At 45.8% G+C, this 20206-nt stretch overlaps 1 protein-coding gene across 3 annotated transcripts in view; it reads right to left on the bottom strand.

Moving 5' to 3' along the window:
• Window positions 1-19783, bottom strand: part of LOC144824974 (ATP-dependent RNA helicase DDX25-like) — a 2510053-nt gene extending 2490270 nt beyond the window's left edge. For 2 of the 3 annotated variants that reach the window (XR_013609216.1, XM_078683906.1), the window contains exon 1: window positions 19564-19783. Coding sequence is in view for 2 of the 3 variants with exons in the window: in XM_078683906.1 (XP_078540032.1) it covers window positions 19564-19638 (75 nt within the window). In the remaining variant the exon portion in view is untranslated. The remainder of the gene's footprint in view (window positions 1-19563) is intronic. The other variant, XM_078683905.1, reaches the window with a different exon arrangement.
• Window positions 19784-20206: the final 423 nt, after the last annotated feature.

Below are 20206 nucleotides of genomic sequence, written 5' to 3'. Positions count from 1 at the left end.
ATGCACAGAGCCTATTGGGAATATAGTAACTATACAGTTAGGGGTGAATTTATTGCTATATAGACGGCAGAAAACCAAATGCGCCAGGAAAAGAGTCAACAGCTGGAGCAGGTGGTCACTGAGATGGAGGCCATTTTTAAACGCATGGGGACCCAGGGTTTGGCAAGACCTGGAGCGCAAGAGGCTTCTATTAAAGTGTTTGGAACCGGATAGGGTGGAGTATGCCCTTCTTCGAACCAGGCACAAATTGTACCTGAGCAGTGACCAACTCAGGCGCATTCTGACCCATAGGCTCAGCACTAAAACTGTCTGAATCCGTCAGCTCACTTAGGCAGGCTAGGGCGAGGAGGTGCACATAGAGGAGGAAATCACTGAAACGTTTATAGAGTTTTACCATACTCTGTAATCCAGCTCAGACGGCTCCTGGGGTGACTAGTAACCTTAGTTGTAAGGAATTCCCCCGACTCGATTCCCGGCTGCGCTGATGTCCCAATTGGATCAGCCGATATGGGTCGAGGAAGTGGTTGTGGCAATCTCACGCATTAAGCCCGCTAAAGCACCGGGAATGCATGGCTTGATGGCTCAATTTTATAAACCCTTTTGCCAGGACCGTACCCGATGTTTTAATTATTTTCTTGACTTTGGCACGCTGACAGACTATGATGGGGCACCTATATCGGTAATACTCTAACGATTGAAAGACCCCAGGGACTTTGGGTCATATAGACCAATTTCCCTTCTCAACATTGACACAAAGCTCTTCACTGACATTCTGGCATCTCATCTGAACACGGTCATGCCATATCTGGTTGACCCTCACCAGGACTGTTTTGGCCAGGGATAGGGCAGAGACAATACCAAAAGGCTTTTACACCTCTTGGATGTCACTCAGATCCCGCAAAGAGGCGCTTTTAATCTCCATTGACGCAGAGGAAGCGACTGGGCGCATCTAGTGGGCATACCTGTCCAAAACGTTACGCCACTTTGGTTTTGTGGATACATTTATTAGATGGATAGTATGCATTTGTAGCGCCTCAGAGCGTCCGTCTGGATCAATAGGAATCATAGACTATGGTCCCAATAACTGTGGCACCTCTCCCAACTTCAGTCTGCTCTCCATATAGAGCCCATGGCGCAGCGCATTCGAGACATCCTGCAGATTTTGGGCATCCGGTTTGGCGCCGATATTCATACAATCAGTCTGTAGGCCGATAATGTCATTCTCTCGCCTGCGAACCGGATGGATTCCTTGCTATCCCTACTGGTTGAAATGCAGCTTTTCGGCAAAGTCTTGAGGTTCAAAATTAACCTTGTTACGCCCCAGATCTTGAACCCCTCCCCATGAGGCGGCTCTGCGAGCCTAGGTCCTCAAGACATAGACGTCAGAGGCCATTCGGTATCTGGGCATACAGCTCGCTTCCACTATAGCTAAGACTCTAGTGACAAAGTACAGGTCCCTCCTTGATCAGATGAATAAATCACTATCCTTATGGAGTCGCCTACGGTTGGCCTGGTTGGGGATGTATTGTGGCATTTAAAACAACAGTACTCCCACGCATCCTTTACATCTTTCAGACATTACGGTTGAACACCCCCCCCCACACACACACACACACACACCGCATGAAGTTCTTTACAACTCTATATCAACAAATCATCTAGGGTGGTAAGAAAGCAAGTCTCCAGGTTAATAAACTGGAAGGTCCTAACGGCTAAGGTGGCTTAGAGCTCCCCCTGATCCACCGGTATTACCAAGCCGCATAACTGATATCCTGTAGAGAGGAATTGACCTCATCCCCGAAAAGCACTGGTCCCTCATGTGAATACCTGGCAGGAAGCTTGGCTCCCTGGCAAACTCAGGGCTTGGCGTTTGCATTGTTCCCAGATGACAGCTTCGATGATCAAGTATGGGACAGCGTTGCCCTCCGAAGGGGCCCGACGTTGTTCCCCCTTTCTAATGTTGCAGATTGTCAATAACCCTGAATTCCCCCCTGGGTTCAGCTCGGAGGCGTTTAGGCAATGGCTGGAGCAAGATTGTAAACAGGTGGGCTCCCTCTTCAAACCCGCAGGGATTTTCCCCTTCGAGCAATTTCAACAGGACTACTCCCTCCCCGCTTCAGATGCGTTCCACTATTTGCAGCGGAGGCACTGAGTGACCTCTCCAGGGTATAAGATGGCTGCCTCCTGAACCCTTACCGTGTCAGAGAAGTGGCTAGTCCACAAAAAGGCTGATAAGCGCCTCATCTCTGAACGCCTGATCTCTGAAAACTATGCTACGCTGACAGAAGGTGGTGCTGCTTCTAAAGCCAAGGGCCAGCTGCACTGAGAGGGCGCTGGGGCGCTCTGTCTCCTCCAAGGAGTGGACTGACATTTTTTAGAGGACATCACAAAGCGCACAACATGGCAGGTACAGAGGCAGCCTACAAAATAGTCTTAGGCCTGCTCGAATACACAGGTGGAACGAGGGGCGCTCAGAGAAATGCTGGAGGGGTCGCGGGCAAACGGCCATCTTGTTCTGATAAGGCACTGTCTCAGCTGTACAGATTCTGGAAGCAGATATTAAATGACGTGGACTTAGCATCGGACACTACTCTTCTGTGCTTCTCTGCATACACTATTCTGGGGCTGCTGAACGCCCCCAACATTTCCACTGCACTCACTACGGGGTCAGCAGATAGCCCTAGCATTAAATGCTGCACACCAAGTGATCCTCGTACTCTGGAGCTGAGACCATCCCAGACCACACCTCCTGGCTTCACAAACTATGGTTCCCTCTGGCTATGGAGAGAATGTCTCTAACAGTGGAGAATAGAACAGCGGCACACTCTGAACTATGGATCGAGATAATACTTTTAGGTTTCGAAGTGCAGTGGTGCACAAATGTGGACTGTGTTGTACACTGAGAGATAAAGTATGTGATGCTATAAGCAGTGGTGCACAAATGTGCAGTGTGTTGTAGAATTTATTTATTTTTAAGATTTGTAAAGCGCGACTTATACAAAATGGGTGTCTTGGCGCTGTAACTCAGCTTATTATCTCAGTGCGAACATTATCAAACTTCAAAAGTGGTCCAGTGAGCCGAAATGTTATTGGTCAAACAACCACGTTTTCAGCAGCTTTCTAAACTGAAACAAAGATGGAGTAGATCTTATCACCATCGGAAGGGTATTCCAGAGTCTGGCTGCGGTGTTTGTGAAACATCTGTCACCCCAAGTGACAGTCCTAGTCCGTGGTATTGTCAGTTGGTGCAGATGTTCCGATCTAAGTGATCTATTGGGCTGATAGAAGATAAGCTTCTGTTTGAGAAACACCGGGCCAAGACCATGTAATGCTTTAAAGGTAAGGCATAAAGTTTTAAATCTAATCCTATTTCTTACAGTTATCCAGTGGTAGTTCCTGATTACTTGCTTAATGGGTTTAAATTTGGGGGTGCCAGACAGTAGCCTTGCTGCTGCGTTTTGGATAAGTTGTAATTTGGCCACCACCCGAGATTGAGCATTCGCAAATAATCCGTTGCAGTAATCCAAAGAAGCAAGTACCAAGGAGCTCACCACCGTTTTCCTCGCATTATCTGGAAGAAATGGTAAGATTTTTCTAAGGAGTCTGAGTTTGTGGAAGGCAAAAGATGCTATCTGATTGGCATGGTTAGCAAAATTCAGCTTTTCGTCGAAGATTATCCCTAAATTCCTAACCTTATGAACAGGGGTTGGTAGGGCTCCAAGTGATGGGGGCCACCAGACGGAAGACCACAAAGGAGATAACTTTCCGAAGATAATGACCTCAGTCTTCTCTGAATTGAGTCTTAAGCAATTTCCACCCATCCACTCCTTGATTGCCAACATGCCTTCCTGAAACCGAGCCGCCACCTCTTCTCCATCGTTCTTAATGGCAAGCACCAACTGGGTATCGTCGGCATATGTGGTAAGGCTCATCCGGTAGTTTTTAATAACCCTAGCTAAGTCCGACACGTAGATATTAAAAAGTGTCGGACTTAGGGATGAGCCTTGAGGAACACCACATGGTAGGGCAAGATCAGCAGATTTAAAAGATCCCAGTGTTACTGCCTGCGTTCTGCCCGAAAAAAAGAGAGTCAAGCAGGGCACTAGCCATGGAATGGATGCCCAGTTCTTCGACACGGTCAAAGATGGAGTGATTGACCGTGTCGAAGGCCGCAGATAAATCCTACAGGACCAATACCGCTGTACCCGCTTGATCCCTGATGGTCCTGATGTCCTCAGCGGCCTTGATAAGTGCGGTCTCGGTCCCATGCATTTTGCGAAACCTAAATTGAGAGTCGTCAAGGAGAGTGTTTTGTTCTATATACTCCGACAGTTGCCTGTTCATTGCTTTCTCAACTACTTTGGCTAAGAACGGCAAACTGGCGATAGGTCTATAGTTTTTCAGCATAGTATTTTCTAGACCAGATTTTTTAAGGGGAGGTTTCAGTAGGGTATTCTTTAACCTATCCGTGAAGACCCCTGATTTGAACATCCCATTGCAGACTTGTGTTATGACTTCACTTATTAAATCAATTACTGGAGGAAAGATTTTGGGGGGGCAGGGGTCTAGGGCTGAGCCCGTTTTTATAAGCCTGATATCAGCTGTCTGCTCCTCCTTTATCTCTTTGAATTGAGAAAGTGAGCAATCAATGGGTTTGCATGCGGGAATGAGTTTCGGTTTAATAGGGGTTGTCATTACTGAAAACTCAGAGTAAATATCATTTACTTTAGAAAAGAAAAAAAGTTTGTCAATGCATCACAAAATTCCTGCGAAAGAGGACGACCCAGGTCTGCTGATTTCCCAGCCAATGATTTTACCACCTCATACAGTTGTCTACTTGAGTTTTTAGCACTATCGATTTGTTCCTCAAAATATATCTTTTTTGCCTCCTGAATCATTTTTTTATAGACCGCTAGTGTTTCTTTGTATATAGATTTGCTTTTACTGTCGTAAGTCTTTCGCCAATTTCTTTCATGGTTCCTACAGACTTGTTTTTGCTTTCTTAAGGCCTCTGAGAACCACGGGGCCGAGGGCACTTTCCTATTTTTTTAAATGGTTTTAAGTGGCACATGTCCCTCCACCGCATTGCCCAACCAGGTAAAAAAACGGATCCACCGCTGCGTTAGGGTCTTCCGAAATAACGGGAGAGGATTTAATCAGCGACATTCTAAAGATCTCATAATCAATGTTCTTCCAGACTCTGAACATTTCCTGCGTTGGAGGGGCCCTTTTAGGAATAGGAGCCTGAGTAATAGGAATATGGCACAGGATGGCATGATGATCAGACCAAGTGAGGGGCAGTACATCACTTATTACTAGCTCATTGATGTTAGAGAAAATGCCGTCTAATGTATGTCCGGCCTCGTGTGTAGGTAAATTTATGAACTGAGTTAGTCCCAACGCTTCACAGTCGGCCAAAAGGGATATAGTTTCAGAATCCTCCGTTTTGTCTAAATGGAAATTTAGATCTCCCATGGCTATAAAGGTATCGTCAATTGCCAATGGTTCCATAAATGACATAAAGGAGGATAGAAATTCAGATTGTGCACCCGGGGGTCTATAAATGAGTATTACTTTGAGATTGTATGAAGGAGTAAGCTTGATGGCAAAATGTAAAGCTTCACACGTTAATGAAGGTATAGGGGATATTCTGACCGGAAAGATAGTCTGGGAAATAATTGCCAAACCCCCTCCTTTTTTCCCTTGTCTGTCTAACCGGTATACAGTGAAGCCATGCGGCACTGCTACCAGTAAATCAGGTTCGGACGCTTCATCCATCCACGTCTCTGTGATGAAAAGGATATCTATTTTTCTGTCCATGATTAAGTCGGCGATCTCCTGCCTATGGCTGGCCAGAGAGCGAGCATTAATGAGTGATATTATAGTAGTCTCAGGTTTACTAATATGAGCATCTGAGAAACTGGCTTTATAGTTAATAAACGGAATGGTAGACTTACAGTTCGAACAACAGATAGTAGTGAGTTCAATAATGGTTCCAGGGTTGTGTTGTAGACAGGCCTCCCTATGTGCTGGTTTCAACTGCATAATCTCAGCCGGAGCATATCTAATCCTCTCTGTGGTGAATGACACAGGGGATATGGCGCTGAGCGCGGGTCCGGCGCGGACGGGCGCAGACGGGCTGGCCTTTGGCGCGCCGCCGGCTCGCCCGCTGCGCGGACGAGATGACAATCCCTTTTTATCCAGTGCTAAGGAAGGTGGGAGGCGGCCAGCTACTGGGACGCCACCCTTCCTACCACCAATATGGCACCTGCTCAGCCTGCACTCCCGGCGTCAGCACGTAATCTGTTGCGCTGAGGACAGCATGTGAGAGCGGCGATTTCAGCAAGTCAGGGTCACAGTAAAAATAGCACAAAAGTTTTAAAATAAAAGCCAAACGAAAGATAATGCACACTTTTAAAATCGTGATAATGAGCCCCCGGCTTTCCGCCTCAGGGGAGAGACTACAATTTAAGTCAGCGCACTCGCGCTGTGACGGTGATTTTATAGCCTAAGAGGGCGGGAGGCGGCCAGCTACTGGGACGCCACCCTTCCTACCCCCAATATGGCGCCTGCTCAGCCTGCACTCCCGGCGTCAGCGCGTAATCTGCTGCGCTGAGGACAGCATGTGAGCGGCAATTTCAGCAAGTCAGGCTCACAGTAAAAATAGCACAAAAGTTTTAAAATAAAAGCCAAACGAAAGATAATGCACACTTTTAAAATCGTGATAATGAGCCCCCAGCTTTTCGCCTCAGGGGAGAGACTACAATTTAAGTCAGCGCACTCGCGCTGTGACGGTGATTTTATAGCCTAAGAGGGCGGGAGGCGGCCAGCTACTGGGACGCCACCCTTCCTACCCCCAATATGGCGCCTGCTCAGCCTGCACTCCCGGCGTCAGCGCGTAATCTGCTGCGCTGAGGACAGCATGTGAGCGGCAATTTCAGCAAGTCAGGCTCACAGTAAAAATAGCACAAAAGTTTTAAAATAAAAGCCAAACGAAAGATAAAGCACACTTTTAAAATCGTGATAATGAGCCCCCAGCTTTTCGCCTCAGGGGAGAGACTACAAGTTAAGTCACGGGGGAAGAATTATTAAGTTCTTTCTATTGCCTTTGACATGGCCTCGTGTCATCCTGAATTCTGACTCTGCCTGGCTGGAGCTTTCTCTGCACACACACACACGCTTGAAAGTTGTTTGGGTTAATCCCGTTCAAGGATTGTTTTGTGAGAGATTGTTTAATCTACCCCGGAAGGCTTTCGTGAGATTCGTCAAGATAAAGGCTGGAACATGCGAGAATGTAGAGGGAACGTGGGAACTCCATCCTGCTGTGGAATGCTTGTCTGGAAGCTGGCCAGTTCCAGTAAATTTACTAGTGCAGGGAGGAAGACTCTCAAACCTGTGTGTTTTGAGATTATATATCTGAGGTTTGGTGACAGCTGAGTTGGGAGCTCACTTACAGAGTAGAAGTACTGCTGTAAGAAACGAAACAAAGAGTCCATGCCCAGCTGTGAATGGGTTCCCCCAGCTTGAATTGGCAAGGATGTCGAGTGAACAATCGGTGAGGTGACATGTTTCTGACTAGTGCCATTGTGAAGTGTGGCCAGTGGCTTTGAACATTTGAGGTGTTTTCTTTGTGATGTGTAAATGAGTCAGATTGCACATCCAAAGTAATCTTTTGAAGAATTCAATGTATATCTCTTTCTGCAGGATGTCCAGTATATTTGGTCGAGTCTTCTCATATTATTTGCTGCTTGTTTATTCATTAGTATTATTCATGCATTTAAAGGTTGTATTTATCAAGTGTGTTATTATTGTATATATATCTCTATGTGTATTTGAATGAGATTCATTTTTGCATCTGGGAAAGCCTTTTTGTTAGAGCATAGCATAAATAAAAACCCCAATCCTTATTCTAACAAGAATCTTCATTTTGTACAATAAAACCTTTTTCTAGGTGTTGTTGGGTTTCACGTTATGCTTTGCCGTGTTTGAGCCACAGTGTAGGAAACTCTGTATTATCTGAAAGGCGGAGCAAGACAGTAGGGTAGTTGGAGATCAGAGTACTCTGGCCTCCGGCAATGACCTGTCTTCACATAAACCTGCTGGAGCTGCAGGATTTTTATTTGGCATTGAAAGCCTTTCTGCACTCCATCAATGAGAGGCTGGTTAGGGTCCTCGTGTATAATAACCACTGCCAAGAAGTGTTGCAACAAGCATGGCGGGGTTTGGTCCTATACTCTGTGGTAGAAGTCCCTGTATCTTGGGAAGTATTTAAATCATCAGGTCATTTCTATGATCAAACATCACATGGTGTAGGAGAGTAGGGTCTGCTTCCTATGGTCACCCCCACTTTTTGCTGTGACTCTGTTTTCTCGACTTTAATGTGGTCGTGGGCCTGCTGATCAGACCCACAGCCCAGCTGTTCTTTCTCTAAATTGATACCATGTACTTTAGGTACATACCAGATTAGGTATTGGGTCACCTCTGTGAGCCCCTGTATAGTGTACCATAGGTACCCAGGGCATAGGTGCATCCAAGGCCTACCAGGGGCTGCAGCATGCATTATGCCACCCCTGGCTGGCCCTCCAAACTGACACCACAGGCTGATCACTCAGCTTGGGTAAGGTGGTGTAATCACCCCTTACTTAGATATAGTATACCAGGTGCTGACACTGTTCCTGTGTTGCCAGCTTTGGATGGTAAACATTGTAATGCTATTGCGGACTTTTTTATATCGAAGGTTCAAGACATTCACCAATCCTTAATTTCCCTTCCGCCCCCTATTGATCCCTTCTTATCTGGCTCTTGTTGTAATGTCTTTGTCCCTCCCACTGAGTTTCTGCACAACTGGAAATTATTTGATGATGTTTCCTTCCTGTCGTGCCTAAAAAGCATCAAGTCAGGATCTCCTCGGGACCCTGTCCCTATGAGGATATTGAAACAACTTGACCTTGAACCACGTAGATTCCTAATGAGGTTACTTAACATCTCTCTCAGTGAATCTCGGGTGGAACAGGAATGGAAACACGCCATGGTCGTTCCCTTACAGAAGAAATCTGGTATGGACATTACTAACCTGGCCAACTTCAGGCCTATATCCCTGCTGCCAGCTTGTTCTAAGATACTAGAACGCCATGTCAACTTTCAGCTAAACGAATTTGTTGAAAATACGGGATATCTCCATCCATCCCAATCAGGCTTTCGCGCCAATTATTCCACCGAATCCGCACTCCTGGGGGTGACTGAGCGACTCCGACACGGTATTGATAGTGGTGAGACCTTTGCGCTTATACTATTGGATTTAAGCGCGGCTTTTGATACCGTGTCGCATTCCATTCTTCTAGAGTCCCTTCACTCCCTTGGTGTTGCAGGATCTGCGCTTGCCTGGGTGGCTTCATTTCTTAATGAGCGTACCTTTCAGGTATTTTCAACCAAAGCTGAATCGGCGATCTGCTCATCTGCTTATGGCGTTCCGCAGGGGTCTATATTGAGCCCTTTGTTGTTCAATATTTACATCAGACCCCTTGCCACGATTGTAGAGGACGCCGGTCTGTCTATTTATTCCTATGCAGACGACACGCAGATCGTGTTCTCCCTGTCTGACAGTAGGTCTCAGGACACCTCTGCCCTTAAAATCAGCCTTTCTCGGGTTGCAGCCTGGATGCAGGTTAACCTGCTAAAACTCAATGGTGATAAGACCGAGGTTATCGTACTTGGCAAACATAAAGATCTGTGGGGCTCTAGACACTGGCCTAGTGACATGGGTCCACTGCCTACCCCCGTGCCAGTTGTTCGTAACCTCGGCTTTCTAATCGACGAGAAACTCTCGATGCGTCAACAAGCAACTAAGGTCGCTGCAATCTGCTTTAATACTCTACGCTGGTTGCAGAAGATCCTATGGATGCTGCCTGAGTCTACTCGTCGAACTGTTGTCCAGGCTCTTGTAATGTCCCGTATTGACTACGGCAATGTGCTCTATCTGGGAGCTGATAGAGCTACAAGGAATATACTCCAGGTTGTGCAGAACTCAGCTGCCCGCCTTCTGTGCAATGTTCCACGCAGAATGTCTGCAACACAAGCCCTATGTGACCTTCATTGGTTAAAAATTGCTGACCGTGTAGCTTTTAAAACTTTGTGCCTTATGTTTAAAATCCGTCAGGGTTCCGCTCCCACATACTTGCACAATCTTGTCCGGCTATACCAGCCAAATCGTCCCCTTAGGTCATCAAATCAAGCCAATTTTGTAATTCCTAGAATTCGCTTGACAAAAATGGGAGGCCGCTCTTTTGCCCATTTGGGGCCGAAGATGTGGAATGCTCTTCCGTTGACGCTCAAAACGGAGACCAATCTTCTGGCTTTTCGCAAAAAGCTAAAAACTTTTCTGTTTTAGTTGGTCAAATGCTTCTGCTTTTCCTGTTTCAGCAACTACCTATCTTTCTTCTTTAGGCTGTCCCTGGCGCCGGGAAACCCTTTATGGGTAGCTGTGCGCAATATAAATTCAATAAAATAAAAATAAATATCTACCTTTACATATAGACACATGTACACCTATAAGCCACTCCTAAGGTAGGCCTCAACAATCCTGGAGGCAGAGTGCTTGGTTTTGTGTGAGAGGTGCCCTAGCATGAGCTGAGCCCCTCTGCAGCTTTCGGAACCATCACCTTATAGCTGTTCTATGATATAGCCATACCATATAATCTTAAATGCATTATAATCCTCGCAGTTAATGCTAACTTTGGTTTGGTTTTAGCAAAACATGTTGTGTAAGGTGTCAAACACTTTGGAATACTACCCCCCTGCCAATTCTGGCGACGGGGGCAGCATTCCACCCTTCTAGAGGGAAAAGACATTTAGGTTACTGCTTTACCCGGTTAAAGTTAAACAAAGCCTCAGCATCACAAAATGGATGCTGCTGCCACAGACACGAGTCTGACCACCTGGCGCTGGGGGAAACTCCAGCAAGGGCGGCCTGGACAATAGGTTTCCTGTCCAGGGAGGTGCCAGCACCTCTCCAGACAGGGGTTATGTGTATTGGGGCAGGGAGGGCTGCATTCAGTGAATGCATCTAGACATTGCCTGGGGCACACAAGGTGCTGACTGCATAGCCCGGTTCAAACCAGTTGGTGGGGCACTCCAGCCCCAGCTCTGGCACGACACTGGACAAAGGGAAAGGGTTGTTACCACCACCTTCTCAGGTCTACCCATAGGAGGGACCTAGGCAGGTAATCCAGACCCTTAGCTTACTATAAGTATAGGAGCTGTGTCCCCAGGACTTTAGATTATCCTGGAAAGAAAATTGGATACAGAACTCTTGGACCTTCGACATTCTATCCTGACTAGAAGGCGGAAGACATATCCCTTGTGGTCAAGGAGTGGCCACCCTGTGCAAACAGGCACCACCAGTAACTTGCCGGTCTGCTTTGTCGATGCTCCCACTGGAACCCGAAGACTCAGCAACACAGGAACTGGACTCTCAGACTTCTCCAACTCCGACCCACATCCACAGCAAAGCTGAGACCCGTGGCGGACACGAGAGACGTGGGACCGGACACCCTGGACATCCTGCATTTTGCTAACTGCTCGACGACCCAGGTACCCTCGCAGTTGTGCATTGGGGTACGAGAAGCCCCAGACCCGAGGACCATTTGCACCAAAGCTCAGCCCTCCACGAGTGCCGCGTGGGGCCTGCTCCTGTATTTCAGCTTGACGCGTCTCCCTAGGTCCTTGCCCGTTGGCTAGTGAGCCCCCTGAATACTTTCTTTTTTAACTAAACTGCTTTCCTGGTTGCTCCAGACTTGCTCAGGCTTCCCTTCAAAGGAGAAGCGCCACAGACCTCGCTGGTCTGCAACAGAGCCAATCTTGTCATCCTGCATGGGTTGCGGTTGCCAAGGCTTATTGGGTCCAATCCGGATACAGATTCCGCAGTCAACTAGATCCATCATGGGACAGCTCGTATCCAGCTCCTGGTCATCGTTGATGACTCCTGGACCTCGTGGCTGAAGAGATCAACTCACCTTCTTCACCTTCAAGCACGCAACATTGCCTGGTTCCTTCCTGGTCACTGGCTAGTGACCCGGACTCGGTCCCCTCTGCTTTCAGGTTCTTCACTTCACCGATCCACCCTTGGATCCACCCGGACACTTTTCCTCTGGCCTAACCTTTGGTTGTTTAGTGTAGCCCCAGCGATTCTACAGGCCCTAGGCCTGCTGTATAACACGCACGTGGTTCTTATACCACTGCTTTAGTATATGGTTTGTGAAGCCCCAAGGGCATAACTGTATTTGTGCAACTTTTCGTATGCCAATTGAGTAACGTGTGATGTACTTTTACCTCTGACCTCATAAAGAGTGCATAGAGGTTGTGTTTAGAATAAATACATATATATTTGATGTATACCTTGTGTGGTGTCCTTTCATTTGGTATTCAAGGGATTATAATTGGTAAAACAGCTTGCTTCACATGCTCTCTGAAGTCTTAGCCTAAGACTGCTGGTCCATGCTACCACTAGGATAGCTTGTCCATAAGGTTGACTTTACAACCACCATCAATAAGGGTGAAAGACTGGTACAAGGAGCCCACTAAAATAGAGGACATCATATGCCAGGCTAACTTCTCACACGTGGTGGGATTTTTAAACACCACAATGGATGAACTCCGCCAACGACGCCTAGAGGATCACAAATGACAGTCACACCCGGAGGTGGCCTACGAAGTCTTTGAGTGATAGGGAGAACCCTGGCTCAACATTTTCATCACTGCTGAGAACGCACAAAGTCATCAGTTTTCGGAGTTAAAATTACCCCCAAAAAAATGCCGTCTCACAGGGACACATTCCACCTAGAGTGGAGTACAGACTCCTGTATGTTCTGAAGTACATGGGAATGACCAGGCCCAAATCATCCTAGTGTCTCAAGTTTGGGCCAGGAGAGTGCGCTATCCAGAACTTCTGGGTAGAATCATTGGTCCTCTGGTCAGGCTGCTGCTTAGAGGATAATCTTTTGCAGCAGCAAGGCATGGTCTTTCACCCAGGCCTGCAAAATGTATATCTCCATAAGTAGGAGCTTAAGCATCTGCAGTTATCGACATTCATTCTCCCTGGACAAATAGCAAACTTAAGCTGCCAGAAACTCCAAAAAAAAAAAGTTTATCCAAAAGGTGACATGAAGGTATGAGAGTATAATGAATTAGCAGGTGGGGGGGGGGTCAAGTTTAAGCTGAGACAGGAGAAGTAGGGACTGGGGTTTAAAAAGAACATAAAGTGGGCTCTCCGCTGGAAGATCGGTCCATGTAGTCTGTTAGGAGCCTAAGGGCCAGCTCCATGGAAAACCAAGAAATAATCAATAACCTATCTGACCCCCTTTCACGAATTTGTGAACTTTGGCAGGTAAACTTAGGAAACCTAGAAAAACAAGGACTTGCAGAAAGCGCTCCCCTCCCCACGGTAAGTAGCCATAACATCGCGACTGAGACCAATACTAAATTATTCCATAGATCATATTTTTCCTGTGGCACCCTGGTCAAAATGGGAAGAAGGGATGACGCAATGTGTAAAAGGCTTTGCAAGTAGGAGGGTACATTCTACCATACACAATGGGGAATGACTGGCTACCGAACATTATTGGGAGGCGGTGGTGTCTGATGTAAGGTGTTTTTGGTGGGGTACTTCATCCGCTGCCTAAACTAGGTCTTCTCATTGTGTGGGAGGCAACAGATATGACTTGCATGAATCAACTCTGGCTCGCCCAGGGACCGATATTTGCAAAACAAGACATAGCCTGGAAGTGGAGATGCCAACGTTAGAGGAGTGGGAACGAGGTATGGACTGGTGTATTTTAGCATAAAGGGTGGTCTATGAAATCAGGGGGTGGTCCTGAAAGTGGGGAGCGTATATGGGGAAAATGGAATGCTCATAGTGGCGGTATTTGCACCTCGCCTTCTAGTCGAGGCAACAGATCCAGGTAGGATGGGAGTATTATGGATGAAAATGGTTAAGAACTGTAATGGGTCAAGGATGATTAAAACTGAATGTTGAAGAATAATTAAAAAATTGGTTGCACAAGAATTCAAAAATTAGTTTGCTTTCCTCATTGTGGTTATTATTAACATCTACTATACGACTACCTAAGTTTAATAAACAAAGATGGAAAAAGGAAAACAAAAAAGAAGAAAAATAGCAGGCAGGAGAAACACACAAGTGCCATAATGCAACACAAAATGTGTATGGGGTGGTTGCAAAGGGAAGCTGCACAGGAAGAAGGAAACAAGAAAACCCATGTACTCCCACAGAATGCTGAAAACAAACAAAAAAGGTAGCTCTCTGGTGAGGAGCCAAGGAATGATAGAAGTCATCCAATTACAAGGATGGCAAAGAAGGTATGCTACAGTGGAGGGACCAACACAAGAATAGGAGGGAAATAAATTAGATGCAACAAAATAAAAATGACAAGAAAACCAGTCAATTATAAGCAATGGACTGATTCAAAACCCACTGCAAGAATTGGTCTTGTTTTACAGAATACCCTCCTTAATGTGTCTTGTAACTACTGGTGCTCAGCACCAGTTACTTATTTCCGATAGTCCACCACACAGTGACACTAGGTTTTAGAACACACCGGCAGAGGGTTTGAAAATTCAATATATTTTAAATCAATACCGCATCCAAGCCTTCCTCAGGACTTTGGGTGACATGGATTAGTCAAAATGAGGAGAAAAAAAATAAACAATGAACATTGAGTACGATGAGGAATACATGTGATCACCTACGTTTAGACACAAACAATCGAATATTTAGCACCAACAGAAGCAGGAGGTTCATGATCCCAGGAAGGGAAAGTGGTGTCAGTCGAAACTGACAAGATGTATTTGCATGCGATGGTTAGTAGGTTTCACTGGCACTGGCCTTTTGTAGCATCCTCAGGGTCAGTGGGCAGTGCAAGCTGTAGTGGCCTCTAGTGGAATTAAGCACTGGTTTTGAACACAAGACACCCGTTTGTATGTGGGATGTTTGTATGTGGTGCGTTATTTTCTGTACATCCATTTTTCTGATGCCTATTTCAATGTTCGCTCCTCAAGGGGTGCTGCCCCACTTGTCAACTGATTATAACCATAATAGCCATCCTGGAGCTGTATTCTAAATTCTTTTTTATGTTACCAATATGCCCTGGTGGCCACGTTAATCATCAAACAAAAAGCATTAGGGAGTGAGCAATGTGAAAAGCATACGAAAAACTACAGAAAACAAAGTAGGTCTTTTTTTAGATGCCCGTCTGTGCTTTATTACACCATATATGATGTCTGCACTGCCTATGCACACCCAATTCGGACAACAAACAAATTTCATTACTATTGCCTTTGCCAACTTTGAGTATATGAGCCATGACAGAAGTTCACCAAACAATGATACATACAAAGTGAGCACTGGACAGGGAGTGCACTTGGGGTAAACTTATCTGGAGGTATATAATGATGCAACGATGCAATAACTAACTAAACACTATGGTGTTACAACATGTAGGCATCAATTATGTTATGCTACATTATTGCTTGCATTTTGTGAAATTGGAAACTGACTGTTTGAATTGGGTTTCTCTTTGTTTCACTTAAAATTAAATATTAAAAAACTACCAATAATGGTTTTAAAATACTGTTTGGATTCATTTCTAAGTGCAATCATCACTTTCTACTGAAGACAAAAATGTATAAGACATGGTCTACAAAAAGTCTATTGAACAGATCTTGTCACCTGCATTGGTTAATTTTTTAAAGCACACTCTCAGGTCACTTGGGCATGCGGACAATTTTTTTTAAATCAATTTTAAAAAAAATTTGCGATAAATACTAGCCACAAGGTCATATTTTTTGTGTAATAGACAGTTGTCTTTGCCTGCATGGGTCAACCCAGGCATATAGATTAAGACAGTGGTTCTTGTTTCACTTCACTGGACCATCATTATTGTTACCCTGGGACACCACACGGAGGCACTATTGGGATCCAGGGTTCTCTACCAAAGCAATTTTAATGATTTGAACCACAAAATAAGAATTCATCAAATTCGCAACAAATCTATTTTAAAAATTCATTACATTAATGAGAGGGTTGGACCTTTTCTTCATTCAAGTGAGGCCAACCAATATCCAAACTATATTCGGTTTGAAGTATCTGCACTACTCCCACAAAAATAGGAGTACACCAACTTAATTTTTAGCCTACAATTTCAAATTACTTGACATTTACAGAACATTTGAAAATTGTCCGTGTTATATTGGGCGGCTATATTGATAGACACTTTAATAATCTGCTAATATTATTTAATTTTTAGGTTTCGCCCTGGCCGTAGCAACTGCGTAGCAGTTGCTCCGCCCACGGCGAAATCTTATGTCCTAAATATGGGGCTTTGGTTCCGCCTCGGTCTTCCATTGGCTAGCTCCATAAATGGAGGCTAACCATTGGAAGACATCAGCGTCAATCACTTTCTCCCGGTCAGAACGCGAATCGTGGGCGTTTCTGACTTTTTTTAAGTCCCGCCCCTTGATGCCGTGTGTCCCGGGCCGCGCTGTGATTGGTTGCCGGCCCGGGACACCCCCGTGACGTCATTCCCCGGGCAGCGCTGTGCTTGGCTGCCGGCCCGGGACCTGACTTGTTTGTGTTTCGCTTTCAACAATGTGCCTTCAGAAGAACACCATTCACTATGGTGTAGGAGTTCAGCAAGAACCCTCGCTTTTTCAGATTGCCACACCTACTTCGTTCTAGAAGTTCACTTATTCTTTCCACAAAGTATTTCTTTGTTCGTTATGAGCCTCTGTTGTGGCGATCTACTTCTGGCACCACGTATTTGCTTACTGCAAAATAAAAAACCTGAAGCAGACCTTCATCTGAGCTGAGAGGATCTGGAACATTCCCTTCAATATCCAAACCGGCACCGAAATTCTGCAATTCATTGTCACAGCTTTGGGTCCACCATCTCCAAACACCCTGCCTCCTGGGAAATGTCCCTCAGCCTTGACTCTGGGCCCCAGCCGTGTTCATCTCTTCGTTGTGCTCTAGTGAGGTGTGTGCTTTAGAAATACCTAGACATACGCGGTGCTTGCCTATTCAAATGTCCTTCTTCTTTGCATGTTCTCGCTTTCTGCCAATCCCTGTCGGCCCCCTCTCCCTTACCCAGTTTACGTCATGTCACCAAGCTATTTCTTTCTCAGCACCCTGTGCTTTTCCTGCTTCTGCCAGTTTCTTCCTAGTGTCCATGCTAATCACCTCCCTCCTCCCTCTTCGGAATCCGGAAGGCCTCGTTTACCTTCGCGTCTCGTTGCACGGTGTTCCTGTTTTTAGTCGGACATTACTGCAGAGTGGATATTCTTAGAACAAGCCTGGAATTAGTGCACTATCGGGGCGTGCCCGCCCTGTGGAGAAGGCTCCGGGAGTGGTGCCTTCCGACGCTTTAGCTGTGCACTGCCCTTGCCTCGGTGAGCGTGGGAAGGGCGCGCGAAGAACTGGCTTAGAGTAGCTGCTAAATCTGGCCAGTCTATGGCGTGAGTTAGTCATACAAAGGAACAGAACATGCTCTGATTGCACAGCACTAATTCCCATGTGTTCGGCATCCAGTTGTCAGGACTTCCTGGAAATATCCCTTCACAGCAGGACTCAGTAGGTTGTAGTTGTCTGCCGTTTGTATGGCATTGCTTAGCCCAGAGGTGACTCCAGACGATTGCACGGTTTCCGACATAGGCCACAGTCTGATTTGTTTTGTTTAGATTTGTGATAAGTGGTGTTCGTGATGCATCACTGTGTGGATTCTTAAGGGATTGAGAGGTTGATGGGTGTGGACAGAGCGCTGTACCATATTGTTTAGAGCATAGCACAGATATTCCATAGCCATGCACACACATGAACTAAATTACTGAATAAGTGCATGCAAAGGAAAAGTCCACACATGTGACTAGTAAGTATCACAGTAGTTTTGTTTTGACAAAATTATATTTTAGGTTTATTTGGTACAGTAATGCACCCCACATCTGGACCCCATAGTCCAGGGGGAAAAAACCCTGTGCAGAGGCGGAGTGTTACAAGGAAGCACCCAGTCGCTCAGGCTTACAACTGCCATTTGGGATAACTGGGCACCGTCGCTTGTATCCCAGGGCCCTGCTTTAAGGACTTTGTGGTATTGGCATGAAGTCCCCTATGGGCTTTTACTTGTGGTTGCTTTTTGCACCTAAGTCCTTTGAGTCAGCCTGCAGCTCCGCCAAGCCTCAGGGGTGGCAACTGCCAGCGCTGAGGCTCCCCTTGCCCCCAGCATTGCTTGTAACCCTATGTGATCTGAATTCTTGTTGCATTCACCGAGCAACCCTACTCGCTATTGGTTCACTAGTATTTTGCTGCTGTGTATATTCATAACTCACGTTGTCTTGGCGCACACTGATTAAAGTAGTTGTGACTGGCATCTGTACCTCCAGAACCGATCCCCTACACGTCATGTTATTGACCTTACTCGTTTAATGTGAACTGGACACCCAGATCCTTTATCTTGATGGGGCCTCAAATGATCAAAACCCAGGATAGTTCATTCAGTGGCAGCATAGTGGGGGGGTCTGTGCGGGTGTGTGTGGGGGGCTCTGTGTGGGTGTGTGTGTGTGGGGGGGGTGTGTGTGTGGGGCATTTGCGAGAGATTAAGCTATTGGCATTGTAAATGACAATGCCATTTATTGATCTGTGTTCCAAACCAACACATAAATAAAAATGTTGTCATTTACAATGCAAATAGCTCTAACTTTTGCAAAGGCGAAACCGTTGCATTGTAAATGCTTGTTTAAATAGTCGAGGATCCCGAGTAGGCATCGCAGACCGCAAGGGGTCCGGCCCACATGTTAAGAGCCGCTGCTTTATGAGTTCCTATTATAAACTAACTTTAGGTGTAAATATTCTAAAGCAATATCTCCACTTCTTGATATAGAACTTCATAGTAGGCTTCTATGTGTGTTCCTATTTCATTTTATGCTCCAGATTACAATTATTATACAGGCTATGCTTTTAATGTAAACTCGCAACAAATAAATGGACATGCACGAATGGTTCATCTCTAAGATTGCAACTCAACTTAGAAATCGAACTAGGCCCCATAACCTAGTGAGGGGCGAGTCATTAATTACTTTTACATCAATACAAATGGCCCTTACTAACAAGTCAAAAGCATTTGTTTATGCTCGGGTTATAAACCAACTTATCCACACCAAAAATCCACCCCACATTCACCCCATCCTCCATCAAACCATCATAACTCCACTACCTTTTCAGTTCCACTTCAGCGTCTGGACACAGGTCTCAGCTTGGCGGTAAGAGTCCCACAACTACGTCACGTTCCTCAGTTCTTTGCGCAATTAGCTCATCAAGTACAGATTCTCATTGTATGCAGAGTCAGAGATGTGTAATCCTGTTTGGACCGTTATGTAACCAAGACTAAAAAATATTGGATTTCATCAAACTGCTACCCTGGCTGAGCTACTCTCACGTTGAACTGGAAACACGCTGTTGAACTGGAAACACGCTATCTCAGGAGGACACTTCCAAGTACTCACCGGAAGCACGCTGTCGTTTTGTACGCCGCTGGGCTCCGTGCTAATAAGGCTACTTTTCCAAAGAGGGGATGCCATGGTCCTGGCACACACACTTCTAGAGCCCTCGTTCGAACTTCCTTCACTACTCCCTATTAGTTCCAAACTTGCAGCGTCGCCGTCTTCAAATTACGCAAACGCGCGCTCCCACCAAGCACCACCGTCGAATACCTTGCTAATGCCCCGCCCTTTCTCAGTCAGTAGCCATTTACGCACGCACGCAGCTTTGTGTATAGTTTATAGAGTTAACAACGGGAGCGAGTGGCCCTACCCGATGATACTTGAATTAGGGAAATACTAAGCATTAAAAACCTCTCTAAGATTATCCACTTTTTTACCGAGATTTAAAATAATCGCGCGTTCTCAATGATATTCGCCGAGGTCAAAAAAGAGTAATTGAAAATAGTTCTATGCGTTGTTTTCTTTTTGAGTGTTTTTACACATTGTGCGGAAAAGAATTATGTGAGGCCTACCTAATTTGCATACCATGTGAAATCCCAGGAAATTACGTTACAGGAAGTACTGTTGATTGACAGATCGGCCAAGAACCACGCATCAGGGGTTAGACATACATTTGAGTGTATTGTCCAGGCCCCAGGCTGGGAGC

The sequence above is a fragment of the Lissotriton helveticus genome, chromosome 3_1, assembly GCF_964261635.1.
Source record: "Lissotriton helveticus chromosome 3_1, aLisHel1.1, whole genome shotgun sequence".
In the NCBI taxonomy this organism is placed as follows: domain Eukaryota; kingdom Metazoa; phylum Chordata; class Amphibia; order Caudata; family Salamandridae; genus Lissotriton; species Lissotriton helveticus.
This window is presented reverse-complemented; position numbering and strand designations above follow the sequence as displayed.